The 26,392-nt window shown below is 41.9% G+C and overlaps 2 protein-coding genes across 4 annotated transcripts in view; both read right to left on the reverse strand.

The window, feature by feature from the left end:
* Positions 1–26,392, reverse strand: part of mei1 (meiotic double-stranded break formation protein 1) — a 130,357-nt gene that overhangs the window by 40,448 nt on the left and 63,517 nt on the right. For all 3 annotated transcript variants that reach the window (XM_079642566.1, XM_079642565.1, XM_079642567.1), the window contains 5 exons: positions 20,482–20,662; positions 15,747–15,897; positions 12,845–13,027; positions 12,522–12,635; positions 9,380–9,569 (listed from right to left, as the gene is read on the reverse strand). In XM_079642566.1, the coding sequence (XP_079498692.1) occupies positions 9,380–9,569; positions 12,522–12,635; positions 12,845–13,027; positions 15,747–15,897; positions 20,482–20,662 (819 nt within the window). The remainder of the gene's footprint in view (positions 1–9,379; positions 9,570–12,521; positions 12,636–12,844; positions 13,028–15,746; positions 15,898–20,481; positions 20,663–26,392) is intronic.
* On the reverse strand, positions 2,533–9,219 carry LOC307014580 (uncharacterized protein). The gene is made up of 2 exons (XM_079642577.1): positions 7,765–9,219; positions 2,533–7,644 (listed from the first exon to the last, which is right to left on the reverse strand). The coding sequence occupies exons 1-2, from the start codon at positions 7,770–7,772 to the stop codon at positions 5,211–5,213; spliced, it is 2,442 nt and encodes an 813-aa protein (XP_079498703.1). The 5' UTR covers positions 7,773–9,219; the 3' UTR covers positions 2,533–5,210.

A 26,392-nucleotide genomic window follows, 5' to 3' on the forward strand; every position in this document is an offset into this window, starting at 1 on the left:
TAAAATAAACAAAAGTTTAATCAAAAGCTTTTTTTTTAAAGAAAGGTTTTTAAGCCTTTCTTGAAGGCATCAGTGGTCTGTGGAGTCCTCAGGTGGTCTGTGAAGTCCTCAGGTGGTCTGGGAGGGAATTCCACAGGTGAGGAGCAGCTGCACAGAAAGCCCGATCCCCCATTGTGCAGAGTTTGGTCCTCGGGGGGCGAAGCCGATGGTTAGTTGTGGAGCGGATGTTGCGTGTGGAGGTTTGAGATGTGAGAAGTTCCTTCAGGTATGGAGGAGCGTTCCCGTGGATGCACTGATGGGTCAGTAGTTCGATCTTGTATTCGATCCTGAATGAGACAGGAAGCCAGTGGAGGGAATGAAGGACGGGTGTGATGTGGTTGTATTTTCTCAACCTCATCAGGATCCTAGCGGCACTGTTCTGTACATATTGGATTTTCTGAAGGCTCCCGCTAGGAGTCCCGATGAGAGAGCGTTGCAGTAATCGAGCCTTGAGGAGACGAAGGCATGGACCAGTTGTTCAGCATCTGACAGGGAGAGTGTGGGACGGAGTTTTGCAATGTTCCTGAGGTGGTAGAAGGACGTTTTGCACAGGTGTTTGATGTGGGGGGTGTCAAAGGTTAGATGTCTGTCAAATCTTACACCCAGGTTGGTAACTGCTGTGGAGAGGGGTATGTTTTGTCCAGAAAAGGTAATGTGGGTTATGGGGGATGACTGGACCTGGTTTGGTGTGCCAACCAAAATAACTTCTGTTTTGGAGCTATTTAGTTGCAGGAAAGAACATCCTTCTTGGGGTGTAGATGACCCCGAGCCATAAGCGACAACAACTGTGATTCAATGTCCCTCAGCTGTTTAGTCTATCTATTGAAGAATTTTAATTATTACACTCTGAACTAGTTAAAACGTTGAACTACAGAAGGGGTCTTAAAGATTGATTGTGGAATCTCAACCGTGTGGTCAGATAGTGGCCCCGTGACATGTCTTGTGAATTCTCCGGCTGAAGCACCAAATAAACCGTCAGTGTTTGCCATCAAAGCTCCAGCTCTCCATCGTGTCTTTGAGTCGTGACTCCCAATTGCTTCAGAAGTTTCCCCCACACTACATACAAAACCAAAGAGATATTTCAACATTACCACGTTTTCTTGAAGCTTTCTAGGCGGAGAACTGATGTTATTTTACCATGGCAATAAAAGGACTTAAAAGCCATTGTTCTTTTCATAATGTTTTTTCAATGTGGAAATAAACCGAACCGACAAAATGATTGCCTGGAAAATGGATTGGATTATTCTGCGTAATAGTTGCTATCTGCTGCCTCGGGAGCATTTACATTTTCAGTTTTGTTTTTTATTTCGGTTTGAGGACAAGTGACTGCCACATTAATGCTTTTTGGTTCACCAACAGAACGCATTTTGAAAGTTTCAGTGGCAGTATTCAATCCCACTGTCACTCACACTCATATATATTATTTATCACAAGCTGGGAGAAGAGTAGACATTGAAGAGGTTTCATCTTGCCTCCTCCGCCTTTTCTTTGCACCTGACAGTGAGCTGCCTACAGCGAATCCAAACGTCCAAAAACTAAATATTTTTTGAAGCAAAACTTGTCATGGCTATTTCTACTGATCATAATTCCATTGTTGAGGTCTACTAGAATAGATTTATATTGTGCAATTTTCCAAACTCACATTGGTTTCTCATACAGCATCTCTGTATAGTATGTGTATTCACTCCCCCCCCCCCTGTGAGCCCAGTGGGCGTCTGTGAGACAGCGAGACCCAGCCCGAAACCAGCCGAGCACACACACACCCGCAGCCTGGCTGTGAGTTTGTGTGTGTGCTCACACACCGACTCACAGCCTCGCCGCGTCCCACCGTCTCAGGGAGGAGAAATTGGCGGGTGTGTGTGTGTGTGTGTGTGTGTGTGTGTGTGTGTGTGTGTGTGTGTCTGTGTGTGTGTGTGTGTGTGTGTGAGTGTGTGTGTGTGTGTGTGTGTGTCTGTGTGTGTGTGTGTGTGAGTGTGTGTGTGTGTGTGTGTGTGTGTGTGTGTGTGTGTGAGTGTGTGTGTATGTGTGTGAGTGTGTGTGTGTGTGTGTGTGTGTGTGTGAGTGTGTGTGTGTGTGTGAGTGTGTGAGTGTGTGTGTGTGTGTGTGTGTGTGTGTGTGTGAGTGTGTGTGTGTGTGTGTGTGTGTGTGTGTGTGTGAGTGTGTGTGTGTGTGAGTGTGTGAGTGTGTGTGTGTGTGTGTGTGTGTGTGTGTGTGTGTGTGTGTGTGTGTGTGTGTGTGTGTGTGTGTGTGTGTGTGTGTGTGTGTGTGTGAGTGAGGAAGTCCGCGGATTGGTCAATTTGGACCAATCCACGGACGTAACGTAACGTCACTATACCCAATAAGTAAACAATGGAAAAAGAGAATTCTCCAGCGAGGCGTTCTGGGGCAGCATAGAGAGGTCTTTTCTGTGTTAGAGTTTTACTCGCTACAGGGTGTACTTTGAGGGTTTTGACTCTGCAGACCGTTTACATGCATACAAAGCTACATAACACAAAAGGGGACGGGTAATAACCGGAAAAGCATGACATGGGATCTTTAAATATGTAATTGATAAGTCTAATTGGAATTCTGGTGGTATTTCATTGGAGGGATATGTAACCAAAAAGAACCTTTAACACAACGGGCTGACTTTCTTAGAACAATGTGTACGTGTTTTTGTATGAACTTGTATTGATTGGGAGATATAATGAAATGAAAAGCTGTCATTTGTTTTGCAAAGCTTCAAAGTGTCCGACTGAGGCGGAAACAGTGTCTGTCGCATTATAAAAACTAAACTCAGGGGAGTAAACAGATAAAATGACCTGTATCTATCAACTGGAAATGAATGTATCTGTGTTTTAATGATATATAACTGGAAGTCAGACTAAATCAGTTGGCATTAATCTTGAACTATGATTTTGAATAACCACTGCTCTATCATCCGATATTCTTCTGTGAGAGGAACTGAATATATTACAGCAGCGGTGGATTCTGCGGCCCTGAGAGTCAGAAAGCTATCAAGGCTTTAGTGTGTGTGAAGGACATTGCTAAGAGTTTTGAAAAAAAAGAGAATAATTACATATGTATATTAGGAAGTATAAAAGAAAGATAAGTCCTTGAAGATTACGACTCAGCAAACTAAAGGTGAATATTAAGCTTTCAAAAAACAACATTTGACAGTTTTATGGCCCATGAGGATGTCAGCTCGTAAAGTGTAATGGCTTTGATCAGTGTGAGACAACAAGTGTGTGTGTGTGTGTGTGTGTGTGTGTGTGTGTGTGTGTGTGTGTGTGTGTGTGTGTGTGTGTGTGTGTGTGTGTGTGTGTGTGTGTGTGTGTGTGTGTGTGTGTGTGTGTGTGTGTGTGTGTGTGTGTGTGATTATGCATATCTGTGGGCATGCATTGGTAATGTGATGTTAAGTTCAGTACAGTGGTGAAGGTGTGATGATTCCCAGTGCGTTAGGAAGTTGGTACCTCACATAATATATTCATAACTCCCTGATTATGCAAATTAATTTCAAATTAGAGAGCCCATCACTGCACTGCGGGTGCATGAAACTGTCAGGTCTGTTTTACGCTGTGTGCTCCTTCTCTGCATTGCCTATAAATTACAAATAAATCAAAAGCGTTCCAATTCTCCTCATCGCTCCGTGAAGCATACCTGATAAAAACATTGCCACGCTGACTTTAAAATTCATTATCGGAATCAGAATGAGGTTTATTACCAAGTCGGTTTACACATACAATAAGTTTGGTTGGGTGTACAATGGGGCAGACATTAACACAGTAAGACGAATCTAGTCGTAAAAAAGAGCAAAATATTGTATATCCTATTTTAAAAACAAAAAAGAAATGTTTAAAAGAAATATAAAAACAAAGGAATTGCTTTTAAAAACTCACTTTTTGATAAATGCTTTTATTCAATTGTATTTATGTTGAATGACTTTCTATTTGTTTACTCTGTGTTTTATAATATCATTTGCTGTTTTTAGGTTAATTGTATTCTCTATGTGTTTTAAAGGTGGTCTGTTGGTGTCACGGTCTGTCTGTGTTGTGTTTTGTCTGTCTCTGGTTTCCTGTTTTATTTTGAAAAGTGTTCACCCCCTGTCGTGTCTGTTGATTCCTGTCTCTGTGTTTGCCCTCCTGTGTCTGATTTCCTGATTGTGTTCACCTGGTGCCCCTGTGTTTTCTCCTCCCTCCTCACCTGTGTCTTGTTTGTGTGATTAGTCTTGTGTGCATTTAAGTTCTGTTTTTTCTGTCTGTCATTGTTGGATTGTTGTTTGTCTTGACTTAGTTCACTGGGAAGAGTTCTGTTTGTTAGTTAACCTTGAAATAAAGGTATTTTCTGTTTAAATCTGCACTTGGATCCTGCCTGCTTCACTCAACCCTGACAGTTGGTGCATAATTATTATTATTATATGACTAGGAAAAGGAAAATATGTGCACTTTATTAGAACTTAAAGTGGAAAAGCAGTGCCGTTTTAAAAGAAGTAGCATTGAACAGAAATGTACAGAGAAGTAGATTTGAATTTGAAGTTATTGTAATAACGCTTTGTTTCAACATAATTATAACACTGCAATAATCATGTTTTGATTGTGTTGATTGTGTAAATATAGGTATACAGAGAGGCGAAGTCCCTCCCTTTCCGGTGAGCTCAATGGGACCTTGCTTCGGAAAAAGTATGCATTGAAGTCAATGGCGAGAGAAAGATTATCTTTCGATCCCGTTTGAATTGTGCCACGAATTACACATATGATGTTTGTCAATTTTAAAAGATAATTTCGCAAGTAAAAAAAAATATATATATTAGGGTGCATCAAAATGCAATGCAAAAGATTTAATCTCAAAATATCAAACTGTTAGGTGTTGCATTTTGTTCCAATGTCTATACAAATGATTTGTGCAAAGTTTGAGGAAATTTCATTCAGATTTAGAGGCGCAACGCAGCATGTCAAATTTTGCCATTTTGCCAAAAAGTGCCATTTTCGGTGCTTTTAGAACTCCCATTTATGGATAACATAACATGGCAATTTCTCAAAAATACAACAAATAGTTATCGAGAAGATGTTTTTGAAAGGACCTAAATGTGTTTATTTAAGAAGAAACGTTGACATTTGTATTGAACATCACTGCAAAATGGTTGAAAATGTAGTCCTAGTCAATTCAATTCAATTCAATTCAATGTCATTAGTTTAGTCCTTCACTGTGTTCAGCTTGCGCTTGCAGCGGCGAAGATTGGGCTGTTCACAGCGGTCATGCTCAACTGCTTGAAGCACATTCTGCAGATGTTGCTCACTCTTGGCTGCTGCCACAAAGTCTGATGTGAGTTTGACTCCACGCTCGGCACAGTCATTCACGACGTTGATTGCACGCACATTCACCACACCTGCCTGGAATGATGCACTGGTAGCCCAATCCTCTACAGTGAGTGAGAGAAATGCTGGATCGATGTGCAGCTGGTGCATTCCAAACCAGCAGTCTGGGTTGGCGAGGTCGGCCAACCTGGTGGTCGGCGAGAGGACTGGAAACTTTGGCTTGCCGAAACCAGTGCCAAAGCGCTGCTGTGGGGCTCGCATGGGAAGATCATCTGGCTTGTGCTCCAAGATGGCATCCGCAAGTGCACGCCGCTCATCAGCTGGCACCTTGTTGCTGAAGAGTGCCAGGGGCAGCATCTCACCGGTCAGGTACCAGAGGTGCCTCTCCAGTGCTTTCATGGCCGAGGTTGCAATGCCCTCGTCAACAGACTTGTAAGTGTACAGGTTGTGGTAGAGTTTGAGGTCATTCCATGCGGCATCTACGGCTGTGTCACAGGTCAGCCACCATGTTGCGTAGATGTGCGTAATGAAGTTGGCAAACGCCCGAATCTTCGGCACCTGCTGCCGTGTGGTGATGGTGCCCTGGGGAAGCAAGGCGATATGCTGCTCCATCAAAGCCAGCTTGAGAGTGTAGAGGAGCTTGGCCATCCAGCGTGCCTTGTGCAGAGCTCCCGGCCGTTGGAAGTTAACTGGAGTCTGTGCTGCATCATCTGCACCCAGATAGACAAGGCACAGCTGCACAAACTCATGGTAGTCGCCTCGCTTGTAGTCTATTACTGCTGCAGCAGACACAGTGAGTTCAGCACGTAACTTGCCCAGGAACGGTTGTTCGGCGTTGGCAGTAATGTAGCGGGACAATGGGCCACTGTATTTGTGCGGCAACAAGTTCCAGTTGTCCTGCAGACGCTTAAACAAGGTAACCTCTGGTGAGCGTGATGCCTCCACCTTGAGGTTAGTGAAGATGTGGCTGAGGAGCACCTCACCAATGTGATGCCGGCACCCGGACCAAAGCAGTGGTCTATCAAGTGAGACCTGGATGGCAATGCAGGCTGCTGTGAGATGACCTGTGTTTGATGCAGTGGTGTCAAATGCCATGTTGACAACCTGGTCGGCACAGCACCAGTCCTGCAGTAGCTTGCATGTCAGGCGGGCGATGATCTCGCCGCACGCCTCGTCTTTCCCCTTTGTATATGCTGGCACACCAAGCAGTTTGAGCTGCTCCGCATCTCCAACCACCACTGTCAAACGCTCCTCCAACTGGCGCACATTGCTGAGCGTCGGTGTCAACTTGCTGTCCCAGTGCAGGGTGCACATGGGAGATGGTGTCCACTGCTTCTGGTGTTCTTTATTGACAACCTCCAGCACTTGGCGGCGTGATCGATCTGCTGTCGCGTAGGATGCTGAAATATTTGCACAATTGCCGCCCGACTCTGTGATCAAGCCGCGCGTGAAGGCAGCCTGCTGCATCGGTGTGATCTTCAACCGTGTAGCCAGTGACACGAGACTTGGCCGGCTGAGGATGTCGGGTGGAATGAAGGCTGTGGTGCCAGTCTTCTTATGCTTGCAAGGGGGTGTGTTCTCAGCCGGTAGAGTGGCTATTTCATCTGTAACGCTATCCTCATCACTTTCGCTCTCCAACATCGCCATTCTGGACTTCACTTTCATTTCCTGCTGCTCACTGGTAAAGTGTGACTGCCGGGCAGCTGCCCCAGCTTCACGCTTCTGTCGCCGCTTTACCTTGGATTGCAACTTGGCGTCGAATGCGCCAAATGTGGCCACTCTGTCTCCCTTCATGCTAGCCAGGAAAGCAATGTCCTCTGGATTGCGGATCTTCTCCTCTGCGTTTGGAGACCACAGTGGGAATGTTGAATCTAGCCTGCGCTCCATTGCATCCACCTGTCGAGCTGTAGCCTTACTGGAGCGCCTGGCCTGTGGAATGCGCCGCAGCTTGTTGTTGACGTCAACTAGCTCCACCATCTTGTTGCACGCACCCCGATCGCTCACCATTGGGATATTGGCCTTGGCGTAAAATGGCCGCACCTGCTCCAGGACTACTTTGGCTGCCATGAAGCGTGACAAGGCTCCATTCATACCGGGTCGCTTGTCATGTAGTTGCACATCACAGTTGTACAGCATGCACCGCAAGATCTGACGACCACTTGGCAGTTTGGCCCCAGTAATCATGCCATCCGCATTGGTGATGCTGGCACCCAGACCGAAGACCAGGCTACGGCTCCTCTGGCGTGAGCCTACGGGCGAGGGCAGCATCTTATGAGAGCCGGATACTGGGGCAGGTAGTGGTCTAGATTGCCTGAAAATATAAAGTGGTTTAACACAAAATAATGTATTAGTCTTTTGTTTTCTACAGTCAAATGATGAATAAGGATAGTGTTACAAATATACCTTAGTAAATAAAATAAAAAAAAAATACCTTAGCATGCATTATCCACTTGAACCTTAGCATCCATTCAGAGGGGAAACTTGCCAAAAATAGCAGATCTGCAAGCCCACTACATGCTCACTTATAATAAGACATAAAACATGCACACAGGCGAACCTTAGACAAATAACTAATGTTAGCAGGATGACTAGCAAACAGTAGCTAGCTGCATGTAATTAACACAAAATTACATAAAACTGATAGACATTTTTATTTTACTCATTAAATATACCAAAGTACAACTCATATGGCAATGATCCTTAATAAAAGTACACCAACACAAAGAATAAAGAGTAGATTACCTCAAATGTCTTCAGATCAAGGGTGGAGTCTTTTTGCCTCACAGAATTGTGCTTCATTAGCATTAGCATTGTCCTCGATTGTCTCAGGTTAGCATGGCTACCAAATAAACATTATGTTGAATGTTGAAATGGAAGTTGTAGCTAGAGTGCATTATGCACAATGTGTTGGTAATGACAGTAATATTAAAGTAGATAAAAAATAAACAAAAGGTAAACACATGCATATATATGCTGGTTACCCCCTTTTGCCATAAAAGATGATGGCCGTTGCACCTCTAAATCACCTCATATTGTAAAAATATTTTGCATACGTTATTACAACATGAATTGGAACATTTTTATCCCCTTAACAGATCAGCAGGTTAAAAATGATTTTTTTTGATGCACCCTAATATATATCACAAAACTGTGAAGTAACACTTTTTTTTTAGTGAAACCGCTCAATGAACTAGATCTCCCGTCTCGCACCACACACCAAGACGGCGTCACGTTGGCACATTTCACTTCTTTCTGTCAGAATGAGGCGAAAAGTATTAAAAGAGGTGAAAATCACTCCAAGTCTGGGCATGCTGAGAGCTGTGCATACACACAAGGGGAGTTAGTCGGTTCCGTGAGAGCCAGCATGCGGGACCGGGATTCTGGGATTTGTAGTCTTTCTAGTTGCGTATTTTTCAGAGTCTTATATGTCAACAGTTTTGCGACAAACTGACTTTTTTGACATGGAAATTATTTTTTAAGATTGACAAACATCATATGTGTAATCCATGGCACAATTCAAACGGGATCGAAAGATAATTTTTCTCTCTCCATTGACTTCAATACATAATTTTTCTGAAATAAGGTCCCATGGGTCGGAAGTAGATGGGCGTGACTTCGCCTCTCTATACATATTTGTACATATGTCTTTTTTGTATTCAGGATTGTGGGAAACGGTATTTCGATCTCTCTGTCTGTACACACAAACTGAAAGATTGACAATAAAGTTGACTTTGGCTTTCTTGTATTATCCATTATGGTAAACTTGCTTTTAACCCTGCACAGATTTCTCCCTTAAGATATTTCTTCTCTAGGTATGCAACAGGTGTTTGTATAACTCTCTCCCTGTGTGTGTGTCTCTCTCTCCCTGTGTGTCTCTCTCTCCCAGTGTGTCTCTCTCTCCCAGTGTGTCTCTCTCTCCCTGTGTGTGTCTCTCTCTCCCAGTGTGTGTGTCTCTCTCTCCCTGTGTCTCTCTCCCTTTGTGTCTCTCTCTCCCTGTGTCTCTCTCTCCCTTTGTGTCTCTCTCTCCCTGTGTGTCTCTCTCTCACCCTGTGCAGCGTGTCCCTGGCTGAGTCCATTTCCCATGCTCTCCACACTGTGTCTCTGCAGCGCCTGCAGCACGGCCGGCCTCAGACTGAAACACAAGTCAGACTCAAAGTCTCTCTGAGCTCGCAGAAGGACTTCCAGCACTCCCAGAGCTCTGCCTGCCAGGGGGGGCTCTCTGCTGCAGACCATGTCCTGTAAGACACACAGTCAGACACATTTAGGAGGGGTTTGTGTAGCAATAATATCTTATATATATTTGTATACACATTCAAACATATTTATTTTCCTGCACTTTAACTGTATCTGCATATTGAAGTATGTTGTAAGTCTCTTGTTTGTTTTTTGTATTTCTGATGACACCTTAAAGAAAGGAGCAGCTCTACTCATCTCATTGTGCCTGTATAATGATAATAAAGGATTCTATTATATTATATAACACAGTCAAAATAACTAAGGGAATGAATCCAGGTAAACATAAATAAAATGCTGCTTAATATATTTGTGTTTTCTATAAACTAGCTTGATCTAATTGGTATTTAATTGTACTTCAATGATTGAAAAGATGATTGGTCACCGAATGTAGGGGATTGCTTTAGTCGTTGCTGTTGTTTGCAATTAATTGTCTCTTTTTACATTCGATCAGTACGGACCACTGTCTCATTTGAATGCATATATTTTGTTTTCCATTTCTAAAAGACAAACACTGGTTATGCATTGTCGAAACGCAATACAACGATTTTTGATCAGATAAGACGATTGGTTTTCTGACATCTAAGGGAACTTGCTTATCAGTGCTACGTTGTGGTCTAAAAATAATCTTATCTAATAACCATCTGCTCGCTACTTTGCATTAAGAGATGTGTTCATGTGGAGCGGCGTGCCTGTCGCTGAGCTTTGTCAATTAGCACGAGTGACAATTTCATTTAAATCCTTAATTACAATCTGGTTTCCCTTATTTTATTCTCATGCCTGCTCTCCATAAGAGTTGTACACCTTTTTCAATACGACTTAGACTGGGATGAACTATGGCTGCCCCCTCTCTTTTTGAGACGCAATGAAGGCTTCTCAATTCTCTAATTTCCCCTCCTCGGTCTTCCGGTAGTGACCCGGAAATGGATTTCAGCGCGCCATATTGAAGGACATCTAATTTCTCTAAATGCACATCGAGGACCGAGGGGAGATATATCCTGTGTCTGATTGTGTTACGTTTTTATGAGAGTGCTCTCATACTTGTTCGATTCTGAAATTGTATATATTTATATAAATATATGTGTGTGTATATGTCCGCATCTGTAGCCTGTTATTTTCTCATTATACCGCACTGTGAATGAATCAAAGTAAATATATAAGTCATCATGAACACATCTGTCCATCAGACAGAGGGTGTTTCTCAATCTCGAGGATGCTGGCTTGGTAGTCGTGTACTTCCAAGTCACTTCCTTCAGAAACGAAGAAAGTATGCTTCCAAGCCACGGCTTCGGAAAACGAAGAAAAATGGAACCGGCTAACAAGTGTGCCACCCTCTCTACCGGTTTCAACATAAACTGTACCGAAAATAAATACCTCATGATGTCTATCTAATTATGAACTTGCTTTACTTTCATGGAACACATTTTTGGTGATAACAAATGTAATAAAGTAACATATTTACCAACACATGTTCTACGCCACTACATACTTACATTTAAATGTGTGCTGCGTCAGTTCAGCCATTCTCGCAAGGGTTTTTGAAATTGGTCCGTGTGCAAAGCATTGTGGGGATTTTAAGGACGTGAAGTCTACCCATGTGCAGCCTCGAAGTTTCCCCCAAACCAAGGATGCAGCCTCGGTGGAATTCCAAGTATGCTGAAGATTGGAACAGTACTTCGGCGGCACTCGATGACGTAGCATCCTTGAAATATTGGCTTGGAAGCCAGTTTCCTCGAGATTGAGAAACGGCCAGGGGGCTGCTGTGCCTCCTGTCATCATTAATGGACGTCTCTTTAAAATGACCGCTCAGAGGAGAAGATTTCTAATTTCTCTAACCGCCTGCTGCTTCCCCTCCTCTCTCCTCGGTTCCCCTCCAAGACTCCTCCGCTCGCATCTCCTGTGGGCGGGACTAAGACACGAGGATAGGAGTCGAGGAGGGCAAATTAGAGAATTGAGAAGCCTTCTATGTATTTCTTATATTATATTTCAATTATCTCGCAACAGATTGAAAACTGAATTTCTCTTTGTGGATTTGATGTATTTTTTCTCCTTCTTTATATTATAAGATGATATCATATTGTAGCACCAAGTAATCCTTTTCTGAAGGGAGGCATGGATAAAATCATCACTCTGTTTTCTAAATGCTTATTCATTTAACTGGATATTTTTTCTTTGACAGTTATTTTGTCATCCATGCTGGCATTTGACTTCTTAATTTCCCCATTCCCACATATTCGACAATAGAAAAATAGGAACAATTGCCCAATCCTAGCATAAACTATAACACCAAGTCTTATTAGAGGGTATATGCAGGAATCCTGAAGTCAAATGTAAAACCTTTTAAGACCATTTTTAAGACCCTTTCCATACATTTTAAGAACTCATCGCCACTTTGAGTTTTATCCGGTTACCTTGGCGACACACTTTACCTCACATTGACTATATACAGTATTGATTGTCCTTCCTCCTTATCTTCCAACCATTTGGACGCAGACTTGCATTTCCCCATAACGATGTTTAACAACCGGCGTAAATGTAGCTTCGCGCTATCAAGCCATGAGCTTTCGATGTTCTGTTCAGATGACGTCAAAATCAACGGGATGCCATAAATAAACTCCACAGAATCACACTACACACCTACGCAATGATTACATTCAGGCAGACTGTAGAATACAACCTCTTTGGACAATTCAAATATACTTATTGAAAACAAGCTACTAAATGTAATACCTTAGGAAAGGCCGTTTAATACTTTTTAATAGCCTTAATTTTTGCTAAATTGATTGATCAACTTTTAATACTTTTTAAGACCCCGCGGACCCCCTGTTTTACTGCTCCTGGCTAGTCCTAACTGGGTGTGAAACACTGCATAAAATCAGGCAACATTTAAAAGCGTCTTCACTTTATTATAGCCAATTAAAATGCAGCTTCTTGTTTAGGGTCTTTAATTCTCACCAGGAGGGTCAGCAGGACAGCTGGGTGTTTCTCCATCAGAGTCAGAAGCTCCCGTGTCTCTGTGTCCGGCTCCTTATATTCCTCCGCACCGCTTTCTCTCTGCTCTCCTGTCTCCTGTACCAAGAAATGAAAGCCGACCAGCTTTTCATTACAATTAATTCGCGAGAAGTTAAAGAGAATGATTAAAAAAAAACTTTCGTGCATTTCTAACACTTAATGTTAGTGAAATAATTAGTGAAACTTGTTGATGTGTTTTTAATCAAAGCACTACAATTATTTATTGATGAATACTTGAAAGAAGTTAAACTATTTGCCCCCCTTACCATGCTCTGCTCTGCATCTGTGCGCTGAGTCTGCTTGGTCAACCAAAGCTCCAGGACCAGCGACCCGAATTTCTCCACTAGATCGGGATATCGATAGATGAAGTGGAGGAGGGCAGGGTGGTGGATGTAGAGGGACGAGAAGCTTTGGGAGGAGAGCGCCTTGCTGATGCAGCTCAAATGAGCCTTCGGTGTTGGTAAAAAAGATTGAAACATACTTTACTTATGATAAGCACACAAACAATCAAATTGTCATATATGGAGCTACCAGCTTCATTCTAGGGTTGCAAAAATTCTGGGAATTTTCAAAGATTGAAACTTTCCACGGGAATTTATGGGAATAAACGGGAATTTTCAAAGTTGAAGGTTGGCTCTTCATAGGGAACTTAAATGTAGTTGGGGAAAGTATATTTTAGCATAAACTTGACTAAAACAAAAAAAAGCCAATCAAGTACACTTGAATATCCATGCCATAGCACACTGCTTACTGCATGGCTATTGAGACCACACCGCCTACAGGCACTGTGCATTCCTCCATCACATGCACAGATGATTTCTAGAAGTAATATTTAACTCAACATTTATGTTTTTGTTCTTCAATTAAACAAATGATTGTTCAATCAAAGAATGTAAACTTGTTCTGTTCTACTTACAAATAAATCGGTTGAAATATTATGTTTTTTAATTGTATCATTTTGCATGGATGTTTTCTTATGACAAAACAAAATGTTTATATTTATACTTGGATATGACACAATTCGATTACATTACCTTCAATTCCCAGTTAGTTCCCATAAATTCCAATTAATTCCCATGGAAAGTATCCAATATGGAATATTTCCAAAATTCCCCAGCTTGACTTCCCAACTTACGGGAAACTTACCGAAAGTTTACCGAAAATATTTCGCCCCTTTGCAACCCTACATGTCTCCTTGCTTTAATGTTCAACAAGCTCTTTATTGTTCTCATACTGCCTGTGCTGCAGCACCTCTTTTCACCCTCTGTCTGAAACCAGAGCCTAGTCTGCTCTGATTGGTTAGCTGGCCGGCTCTGTTGTGATTGGTCAACTGCTTAGAGATGTCCCGCCCCTTAGCCTATCACGTGCAATGTGTTGGAGCGCCAGCCAATAGTAGCGTGAGTGTTACTTAGTGATGTCCCCATATGGAAGTAAACAAAGGAGTCCAGTGGAGGCGTCTCAAATGTGCAATAATATAATATGATGCTTTTTGAAGGAAACAGAAGAACATTATTTTGAGGAAATACTATTTGTTGCATTTTAAGATGAATAAAAGCTGTCCTCCACCAGAGCTCCAGCTGCAGTGCATGCTGTTCTTTCTTTGTGAACAGGAAAAACAACACTTTGCACTCCTTCATCTTAAGGAAATCTTGACACTTTAATGTTGTACCGCTTGAATCTCGCTGAATATGCCTCGAGGCGGATCACCTACCTACTGCCAGTGTGTGTTGTGGTGAGATTTAAAGAGATAAAAGGTACAACTCTTGAAAATACTGAAAAAAGACAAATATACAAAATGGTCATTACTGAAAAGCATAAAACACAGTTAGAGGAGGAAGAAGTACTTAGATCTTTAGTCAAAGTTCTGCACTTGAAGTATTTTAAGTACAAAAGTATCAAAATATACTTTAGTACCAAAAGTAAAAGTAATTTTTATGCATGGCCCATTTTAGAATCTTGAATATAAAATGATTGGATTATGATTATTGGTGCATTAATGTGTTCATTACAGCTTGTAAAGGTGGAGCTAATTTGAATGACTTTATATTCAGCTTCTAAATATCTGACCCTATAATTATATGTCACTATAGAGTGCCACAGTGACGGGTCCTAAAACCCGGAAGTAAGTTAGCATTTGACCAATTCCGGTTCCTTCGCCAAAAAGCAATGCAATTTCTCCATAGGATTTTGGAAAATAGCTGGAAATAAGGTCTGTGGTTGAGACACATTGAAGAGACGGATCACGTTTTCTTCTACGACATTAAATACATCAGCAGTGACCCCAAGAGTTTACGTGTCTGAAAGACGATGGTTGTTACCAAGTGGCTGAATAGGACTACAGAAGTTGTGGAGGCCGTTTTACGTCATTCCACCGAACACGTAAACACTCCCGCTAAGTTTGTTGGCCCTGTTCTGCTTGAAAGCAAGAACCTGCCTCCTGCAAACTGTTCAAACAAACGCTTCAACTTGTACTATTTAGAATCTGTAGTTTTTAATATGGATCTTAAGTCGGCGTGACGTTGAAGCAGCGACCCTGCTGTAGTTCATTTATAGCATAACGTTAGCATTTCGCTTCTGGCGACTAGATTTATGATTTAGAAAATTATGAAAGTAGGGTAGACATGTGGAGATTATCCGGCTGAACAAAACTGATCCGTGTCTTAAATGTGTCTCAACCACAGACCTTATATCCAGCTATTTTACAAAATCCTATGGAGAAATTGCATTGCATTTTTGTCGAAGGAACCGGAAGGAGTTTACTTCCTGGTTTTAGGACGCGTCACTGTGGCACTTATTAATTGATATATATTTTTGCACTAGATATTAATCCTTTTTGTTAAGTTTTCCAATAGCATACTGTTGTTACATCAGAGCGTGTAACAGTATGATGCTTGAAATAAAAAATGAACATTGCTTAACCATTAGCTGATAATCTATAGGAGCTAAATATGTCCAAATAACCTAGTGGAGTACAAAGTACAATATCTGTTTCTAAAATGTTGTTGAGGAGAAATAATTAGGTAACATAAAAAGGAAAATACTAAGAGTACAAATACCTCAAAATTGTACTTTTAGAAAAAAGACCATAATGCTTTTCTCTACTGTGAAAATGTGGAAGTTACAGAGAAGAATATGTTTTGATTTCTGTGCAGCGATGATCTGAGTTACCCCGTCGACGTTTGGGATTTTGTCTTGTGTCGCTGCCAGCAGGTAGAGGGCGGAGCGGAGCACGAAGCGAGGAGGAGCGCAGTCGCCCTGCGCCTGCACCGAGTGCAGCAGCCACACCACACTGGGGAACACCGTCTGGTCCGGGATGAGCCTGGGAAACAAACACAAACATGGGCAATAGTGTCACATAGCGTTTTCGCCAGGGGGGGCGTCTTGCCGCCATTTGACGCCTTTATTCAGCTCGGAACGCCCTGAACTCGAGCCCTGGGTGTCCGACATTTTTTATAATTCGAGAGAAGATCGAGTTTTTATTGCTTGAAATAACGAAAAGGAAAAAGGACGCGATGCAGGAGCGGATCTAGACACATATTCATGGGGTGGCAAGAGGGTGGCAGGAGATTTTGAAGGGTGGCATCACCTGGCAGAAGTATATGCTGATTTAATTTTAACTTAGAAAACCACAATATTAATATTTTAATTCAATAACATAGCTGACATTACTGTGGCAAATCAGTAAATCCTTAAATATAAATATATAAGGTGGCAGACATAATTTAATGAATTTTAACTGAACAATAACAGAATGAGTTTGTTTCACTCTTAGACCAGAAGGGGTACCAAATATATAAATGCATTTTGTTTGTTACTTTCGTTGCAGTTGTATATGTCTTAAAGAGCCTGTGACAGCCTCCCAACAGCTGTTGTGCAATGAAATATTGGGCTACTAGTCATCTCGAACCGTCAGTTTAAAAAAGAAGGTGCGTTTACATGCAGATGCTGGGATCCTGAACGGTGCAGCTGGAGCGCTGTGCCCGCAATGACGTCACACATAATTTGGCGGGACTTGAAGAATCCCCGAGAAGATCCAGAAAATGGTCAACATTGAAGGGCAGATTAATGGTTATCAAAGTACAAATATCCAAAATCAGTTCAGTAACCGTTTTCAAAGCGACAATATTTACTCAAATTGATGGGTTTGGATGATGGGGGAAACTCGTGTCACAGGCTTTTAAGTGTAATTTAAGCCACATTACACTTAGGACATATACAACTGCAACGAAAGTAACAAACACAATTCAATATCTTTTTCAATTTCAAAGAACACAATAGGAATATAGGAATAGGGAAATAGTAAGCCAAGCCGGCTTCCTATTTTGTATGGACATGCTTTTATTTTTGAAGGAGAGTTAGCGCTGTTGACAGGAAGTTGTTGTTGCTATGGAAACAACGTGATAGTGATTAGGAGAAAAAGCCATATTTACATATAAAGACGGAGAAAGTAAACGATAACGTTTATGGTTAAGTGTTAGCACCCCCCGAAGAGGCACAAGCTCTTACGTTGATATTGGAGATTTCTATAAATTCAATTTGGCAGCCGCAGTGCATATATTCGAATATTCGGGTACAGCCCTAATAAACACTCATACATACACATACTTGAATTCATGTCAAACACACAGTAACAAAGGGCAAAAACACAAAGTGTTGCAGGGGCTTGTTGATGACCCACACTTGTTATCTCTCTTTCTCACGCATAAATACACACAAGCAGTCGGGATGTTTAGCAACAACGGACACACACACAAACACACAGATCTTCTCCCCGCACACACTCAGCCCTCCCACGCTATGTAAATATCTGGCCACAGCTCCCATTAATCTTAACGAGACCACACAGTGTTGGGGAGGCTTTCATCCCCTTTCCCCGGGGGGGCAATGCACAGCCGAGGTTCCAAAGAAGGACAAATTAAGCTTTCCGTGTAAGCCCACGTTTTCTCTGAGGTCATAAAATATGTACTTAAGAACGCCATCGATAGGCCGCAGAAGTGCTCATGAAGCAGCGAGAGAGTTACATACAGTACAAAGACAGCAGCTTTCTTAATAGAGCTGGGTGGCAGAGTGGTGCAGGAATGAGTCCTTAAAGCAGGGAATGAGTTAGCATTTGATCACTAGCGGCCCTTCCACACAGCAGCTTTAAAAAAAATCTTGAAAATCTTGGAGCTGGGCGTGTCTGAAAGCTTGGGGATTTTTTGTGAGCAACGCGACCAACAACCAATCTCATGAATGTCCCGCCCCCGCATACAAACCAATAGCAATGTTAAAATGAAGTCAACTGGATATAAAATCCCCAAACAGGCGAAAACCTACCAGTTTCACCCACTGTCTCTGCCACCTCCCTCCATGCCTGGTTCCTCCGGTTTGTATCCCGGTAAGTTATTAGCGACTGGTCATAAAGAACCGGGTGATTTGCTACCACAATAACTAATTTCTCCTCCATTTTTAGGAATATAGAAAATGAACTGCGGTCTGGCTCTCTCAGCTTGCACGCGGTTTGATTGGCTAGCGCTTGTACTGTCAGATTTGCATAAACGGGATTTGATTGGCTGACGCTTCCAGCTCAGCTTCAAAAGTTGAACATTGCTCAACTTTTGAATCCTGAAAATCCTGAAAAGCCTGGAAATCTTTGCTTTGCTTCCCACAATGCAGTTCGGCGAAAAGCGAGGCAAAGTGACGTCACCCCATTCAAAGTCAATGGGCAGAGAAGCGTTGGAAGATTTTTTGAACGCTGCTGTGTGGACGGGCCGTTACAGTTCCCTCATCTTGAAGTCAATGGTTAGATTCCTAAGTGTGTAGTAAAATAACCTTTAGAGATTTTTACGTTTTGTTTTAAGACATGAAACTCATCAGTAAATCAAAATACAGGCGGTTGCTAACGAGTGTCAAATGAGAATACTGTTTGTCATCAAGCCGATCATTAGTGGCCTCTAGCTTAGTGGTGGTGACGTGTAGTCATGTGACCGTGATGTAGTTCCTTTAAAGCCAAGCGTTAGCTTTCTACTTCTGACGATTGCAATTTCGCTTCAAAATTCATAAAATGGTGATTATATGTTTAGATTAGGGATGCTGCGATCGATCGGTGCTCTCTAAAAATGCCGATCACGAGACGATCGCATGACGTAAAATGATTACGGTACTTAAAATAAATAACACTTTTCTCTGTGCGCGGCAAAACAAGCTCGACAAAATGGCTTCAGCCGTATTTTAAGGTGTCCGAAAATGACAGTAAAATAGCGGTGTGCAACGTGTGTGAAGCAGAAATCCTGCTGCTCCACCCGCTGTGACGGACCGGTGAGTGGAGCAACACACACACTAAGAGTTAGACCTAACACACTTAGCTATTTGATCTACCTCTGGAACTAGCTAAACTAGTTATAAGTATATTTATTCTTCACTGTCGGGTCACTCATTACTGGATCAGTGAGCTGCATGACATACTGACAGGCTGTCAGGAGAGAGAGAGAGAGAGAGAGAGAGAGAGAGAGAGAGAGAGAGAGAGAGAGAGAGCGCTTCCGCTCATTTCTCCCGTGTTATTATCCAAAGTTAATGTAAACTTGAATAATGTATATGATTCCGGCGATCTGCCCCACAACTGGCGATCGGAGCATCCCTAATGGAGATTATTCTGATGAAGGCAAATGCGCAAGTATAATAAAAGTGTGTTTACCACAAAATCAGCACTTTTGAAACAGGAAGTGAAATAGAGGGATATGAGGCATGGCTAGAATGGGTGATCTGTTTGGTATTTTGAGCAAAACACTTCATAGACACGTTTTTTATATATTTGTATATTATCTGAGACCCATGCCTACAAGTAGCATGATAGGTGACCTTTAAGACTCTCGTCCATACCACACAAATATTTCCAGTTTTTAAAATTGAGAAATATTTGATTCCGTCAATGATTTTCAAGACATACTTAAACTATAAGTTCATTTGCAGAGGAGCAGAGGCTACCGTTTTAGCAGAGAGGGCTTTCGTGACATTTTGATCTTCATATTGATTCTCATCCCACATGAAACCTAGGCTCCTTCGAACAGAACCCACTCTGCAGCAGAACAAGTGCTTAGAATATTTTTACTGCTACTGAAATATTTATTTAATTTCCACAAGAAAAACAGCTCAGAGATATTTCTCAATTTAAAACTGAGCTAAGATTTGCCTTTCTAATAAGCCCAATGTTTGCAAAACCAATTGCTTTTCTCCCTTTTCAATTATTTAAAACGCTGCAACATAATAAATCAAAAATTGAGTTCACCAAGTTTTTTATAAGCAGGAATGTATTCAACTACGCCTAACACACACATAAAGAGTTTTTCATAAATATGTCTCCTGCATTCGAAGCTTTTCACAGCTTTATTTAGGAGAAAATGTAATTATAAGTTTTCATGGCTCTCTTTGGCGGACATTACTTACATTTCTAAAGGAAAACGTGAGGCCTTTATTTCTATCTGGAAACTTTTAATGCGTTTTTTTTAATTGAAAATGAGGATATGTCTGAAGCATTGAACAGCGAGGAACATTTTAGTTTTTCAATTTTAATTTATTTATTTTACTTTGAGATGTATTAATGTTTTTAAATGTATTTTATTAATTTTTTTATTTGTATTTTCTATTCATTTATTTTAAATGTATTTATCTTTTATTAAAAAAAGTTTTTTTTTTTTTTTTTTTTTCATCATTTCCATTATGTATAGGTTTTTATTTGAGCTGTATTCACTTTAATATGAGTGATGTCATGTCAGCTATTGTCTTTTTGTATTTCACTATTTATGTTAGCAATATTGTCATTGTTACTTTTGTGGTTGTTTTTATTGTGTTTTTGTTTTATGTGGACAGAAAAAGTGAGTGAAATGGTGATTCATTTTCATTCATTCTTGTGTGTATTTATGCTCACCTGTCTCCATACTGCATGGCGAGGTGCAGCAATATCACCATGCAGTACTGGGTGGCCCTTGGTCCTTTAAATTCACTCAGCTGGAGCCCCGGGGTGTCACAGAGCAGAGAGGGCCAGTCTGACAGGCGGCAAACCAGAGACGGGAGGTTGTGCAGCAGGAGATTCTCCACCTCCCCAAAATCTAGGGGAAGAAAATGGAACAGAAAGGAAGAAGCATTAATAATATATGCTAGGGACAGGAGGAAGTTACATAAAGAGACACACAAAGATAAAAAGGAAAGGATATGGATGAGGGAGTGAGATGGATGGAATAAAGTATAACACAGCAGGAGAGGCCCGCAGGGATTATTAAAAGGGATCATTACTCCCCGGTGTTTACGGCTAAAAACCAAGCCAAAACTGAGGTTTCTGAAAAAAAATATCTGGAGCCGAAAATGAGTGGGTTCACGCGGATTTCTATTCTAATTTCTAATTATCTGTGTTGCATTAAAACAGAAAGCCAATATCCATCATTAACCAAGCTCTGGCTGTCATGCATGGTTCAATTGGAATGTTAAAAGCCATCTTAAAATAGCTATATTACCTTATAAAGGAATGGATGGTTTATGAATAAGGTCCCTAAAGAAGAGGAAATCAAGACGCAAAGTAGGGCTGCACGATATGCGCGATATTCACATCGCAGGACGTGCGATTTTTTTAGAACGTGCGATATTAAGCAGGCAAATGAACTCAAACACGTCATGTTACAATTCTTTTGCTGCTTGCTACAAAAGGAAAACTTGCGCAGCTTTCATGTCAGGGGTACTTGAGTGAGTGACAGCAAACCACCAATCACAATCAGATCTCCAAAGCAAACGGACCCCGTGATTAAAGGTAAAAACACTGAATGAAGTCGTTTCATGTGTTTCTCCAGGGCAGTTCGGCGCTGCTAACCGAGCTAGCTCAGCTTGTTGCTCTGATAACTCAAGATCCAGACGTCCGTGACTAAAATCCTTCATCCGGTTAAATATAGTTAGAAAAATACCAATTGTATAGCATTACAGTTCAAGAAAGGATGGTTTGCGGACAAAAAAAACGGTCTTTTCTTCAATTCCTGTATTTTTTCATATCGCAATATATAATGCAGGGGGGGGGGGGTCGCAATGTCAGTTTTTTCCAATATCGTGCAGCCCTAACGCAAAGAGCATGTGATGACGGGTGAAACAATAAAAGGAAACAGTAAGAAGGAGAGTGAAATTCATGATTTAAAGACTTGCACATGAGGCAAAAGAACCAGATAAATAAACAATACCGTATAAAGATAGAAAATGCAGAGAAGTAAAACGTTTTTTCCAATTATCTATGATGTCATGTTCAAGCTGAAAGCCAATGTCCATCAAGCTGTGGAAATCAAACGTCCTCTAATTAAAATGTTAAAACAATCTTAGAATAGCCATATTCTGTTCCAAAAACTTAGAGAGGATTTTTTAAATTATAAATGAGGTCCCCGAATCTGATGAAATAAAGACAAAAAGGCACATGGAATGAAGGGGGTAGTATGAAAGGAAACATTAGGAAAGGCAGAGACACTGAACGACTGAAAGAACAAAAAGAAAAAAGAAACATGTGAATAAAAAATACCATATACATTTTTAAGAGAGAAATTGCAGAGAAGAGACAATTTTTTCTAATTATCTATGTTGTATCAAACAGAAATGCAGTATCCATCATTAACGAAGCTCTAAATGTCATGCGTGCTTCAACTCAAATGTATAATAGCATTCGTAGAATAGCCATATTCACTTACATAGCAAACTTAAAATGTTAATGTTTTTTATGGATAAAGTCCCTAAATAAGAGAAAAATCAAGATGAAAAACAGCATGTGGAATGACTAGACTACAAGGGATTGCATGACTGAAAGACTTGCACATGAGGCATGAGAGAAAGATACTTATAAATAAATGAAGCCTATAAAGTTTTAGACCCCATTTACACGCAAACACAAACGAACCGATTACGATATCAAAAAAGTCTTCCGTTCACACGAGACTGGAGACGCGTAGTACATATGCCCGGCCTGTAAGTGGCGCTGTAATTTCACCACAAAAATACACCAGAAAGCAGCGAAGAAGACCCCCGTGGATGGTTGCCATGGTTGCCCTTCTGTTTATTCTCCGCGGTGGATTTAGCCACATGTAGTTCATGTAGTTCTCCATGTCCACTTGTTGCTGATGGTTGTGGTAGAGGAGCTGTAGATTAGCACTTACTTCTGTAGCATGGTCAGTAGCTACTGACAGTAGCTACTGACCATGCTACAGCAGAGAGCAGCAGCGGTGGGGAGAGGCGGGGCTATGGCTTCATCGTTATCAGGAAATGATCGCATAGGACGTACACACGGAGCCGTTTGGCCCCCCAGAGCGTTCCGTCCGCAGATCTATCCGCCTTGGGACCCGTTAGCGTTTTAGGGGTCCGTTTCCGCGTTTCCGTTACGGCCTCGTGTGAACGAACAGGCTATGCGAAATAAAAAAGTAGCGGATACAACCGTTTGCGTTCTCGTGTAAACAGCACCTTAAGTGAGAAAATGTAGATGAGACTATTTGCTCCTATTATCTTTGTTGTGTTCGAGTAGAAAGCCAATATCCATCAAGCTTTGGATATCATTCGTCCTTTAATTACAATTTTAGAATCTTCTTAGGATAGCCATATTCCCATTGTTAGTAAATGTCAAGGCTTTTTTTTTTTTAATGAATGAGGTCCTTTAAGAATAAGAAATCCAGATGAAAAAACTGAAAAGATGAGAAAGACACAGTAGGAAGGGGAGTGAAAGTAGAAGGCACTCGATAACTGATAGACTAAAAAGAAAATGAATCATGTAAATAAAATGGTAAGAGAGGAGACGCAGTGAAAAGACAAAGGGAAGGGAAGATGTGAAGCACAGCAGGGAATTCAGATGTTCTTTTTCCAAGGCAGATAAAAGAGCAGGACTTTCTGCAACCAAGCACTGGCTCCATCTTTGGGTGATCTTCAGGGAACTGAATAAAGTGATATAGGGGTGTGAAAAGGGAAGAGTGGGGGAGGGAAATGAGATGCAGCTTATAAGGAAACTAAAGGAGACCAACACAGAAAGAGAGGAGAGAAAGAGTACCATTGAAACATGACACTGAAAAGAGAAATTACAGAGAGTTTAGTTTAGGAGTTAAAGAGGAAACTGTATGCAGTATTTGAAGGGGTCACAAGAAAAGTAAAAGCATAGATAGAAATATGGGTCAGTGATGCACGACTACACAAGAGGCTATAAAGCCACTGGAGGAGACACTACCAGTCAACCAGAGAGGAAAACAAAGGTGAAGATGGGAATAAGAGCTGAAGAAATACAGATAAAGAGATTCAATATAAACAGGGACCAAAAGAGGAGAGGCCAGGGCTGCAGAACCAGAAAGAACTCCGTGGGGAAAAGGGAAGGAGAAAGACACAGAAATAAATGGTGTTGTTTGAGAAAGAAGGGGGAAAATGAGGAGAAGGGGGAAATGAAGCGGTCACCTCCAGGGAACTGGGGGCAGAGAAGAGAGGCAGAGGATGGACGGATGAGGAAGATGAGAACAACAGATGGGAGGAAGGCTACAAACAGATCTACAAAGCAGGCTGCGGTGATATGTGGCCTCATGCTCAGGTTTTGATCACACCAATAAAGCTATTTGAATTTGAATTTGAATAAAAAAGGCCAGAGAAGAGGAGAGAAGATAGGAGCAACTTTGTCAGCTATTGCACGTCTTTGCCAATAGCCCCCTTAAACACTCTTTACATAAACGAGTCAGCATTCACCCATGGTTGTGGCCAGCGTTTCCGCCAGGGGGACGTCTTGCCTTCATTTGACGCCCCTATTCAGGTCTGAACGCCCTGAACTCGAGCCGAGGGCGTCCAAAAAAAAGAAAAGATTCGAGAAAGATCGAGTTTTTATCGCTTGAAATTACGAAAAGAAAAAAGGACAAGGACGTCCCTCTGTTGGAGGGGCAAAGGAGTCTGGTATGATTCTTTTCGCCGCCAGCAAAGCGTGTTCCTGTGACAGAAAATGTACTGCCGGCGAGCCTTGACGGGGGGTGCTAGTGGAGCACGCGGGTGAACTGCGAGAGCCGGAGCCTCGCAAGTGAGGCTCCGTGGTAAACTGTGGTCAAATGAAGAGCCGTTTAGGAGCCGGTTCTTCTTAGTGAGCCGAGCCAAATGATCCGGCTCACTAAAAAGAGCCAATACGTAAAGAGATAGTATCTATAACTTAAAGGTGGGGTAGGTAATTCACTTCAGAAAAACTTTTTGTTATAATCCATGGAATGCTCTTAACATCCCGATAGCAATGAATATCTGAAATGCTTTGACAATAAATACATTAAAAAATGTCATCTGTGGAAGCTGTAGCGCTGTAAAAAGCACGACCAATCATCTGAGCCGGCCCGGCTAAAATAACTGGATGGCCTACCTGCCTGTCAGACTTCCATCTGTGCACAAACTTATCTCGTGCCCTCATTGGTCATGTACGCGTTCGTGTGTGTTGGAGGAGGGGCTCTGTGAGGAAGTCTGAAGGAAGGGGCAGATTATGTTCGGCTCTGTATTTTCAAATTCTAGCGCAGTCGAGCTGGTTTCTCCATTCTTACCTACCCTACCCTTAAAGGGGACATATCCTGCTATATTTGAACAATACATTGTAGGGCCATACCTATATAAATATAGTTTTTTTCTTCAAAATAGCAAACAGATCCTGCATTTTAGCCATGCCTCATTTCGCTCTATTTGCTCTTTCCAGCGCTGTTTTTGCAAGGGGCTGATTCTGTGAGATGCAGCTGACCACGCCCCCTGCAGGAGAGGGGAGCGTGCTCTGAGATCAGCTGCTAGGCTGCAGCGGGGAGAAGAGGGGAAGAAAAAGAGATCTCCGTCCTCCGTGTTTTATTCTTATAGGAGTAAGAAGAGAAGTAACGGGGCAGAAATCCTCCTTTTTACGCAGCGGTCCAGACATAGACATCAAACGGCAACACATATTCAGTGTGCAGTTCCTTTGGCATTAGGGCAGGGATATCTAGATACTTTCCAAGACATCATGAATTGTGCTACTTTTAAAGCAAGCAACGATGTTTTCAAATCTGTAATCAAAAAGCTCCTCAAAAACGCTATCGAAGCAGTTCCTGCCGTTGCTACGTTAGTTCAAACAATAACAACGGACTATTTTTCTTAGCGGATGCATGTCAATTTAAATCAATACATACAACTGTTTTTTAAATCAATAAAATCATTTTCTAAATCCATAAAAGCATTTCAATTAATATTGGGAGTCATGTCGTTACTTTGTTGAGAATGTGGCCATGTGATAAGCGGGATAATGTGGCACCTTCATGCCGATCTAGATCCCTCCGCTTCGCGTCGGGCTCCTGATCAGCCTGTCGGTGTTCTTTTCCCCATAATGACCGCGTCGCTGCACATTATCCCTTACATATGATTATATAGAGTCATTATTCATTTGTTTTAAAGCAGGAGGCGCAAACGCTTGCCTCGGGGAGGGAGAAAATGAGCCACAGCGGAGAATAAACAGAATGGCAACCATGGCAACCATGCAAGGGAAGTCTTCTTTGCTGCTTTTGTGGCAGACTATAGCGCCACTTACAGGCCTGGCATATGTACTACAGCGTCTCCAGCGCTTTCGAGCAGCAACGTCCGGCCGTGGCCCAACCTCTCATTCCCCTGATTGGTGGAGTTGGCCCAATAGCCGTAGCGCCACTTCTGTGACGTCATAGAAGTGTTCAAATCTGGATCAGTCTGTATCAGATCCGTTGCAGCCCCTTTTTAAGAGATTTGGGTATGGAGGAAAATAGAGAGGGTTGTGTTTTCTGACACTTGGTGAGTTCCCTGGATCACCGGGGACACATATTCATGTATAAAAGACGTAC

This window comes from Notothenia rossii, assembly GCF_949606895.1.
Source record: "Notothenia rossii genome assembly, chromosome: 8".
Taxonomy (NCBI): domain Eukaryota; kingdom Metazoa; phylum Chordata; class Actinopteri; order Perciformes; family Nototheniidae; genus Notothenia; species Notothenia rossii.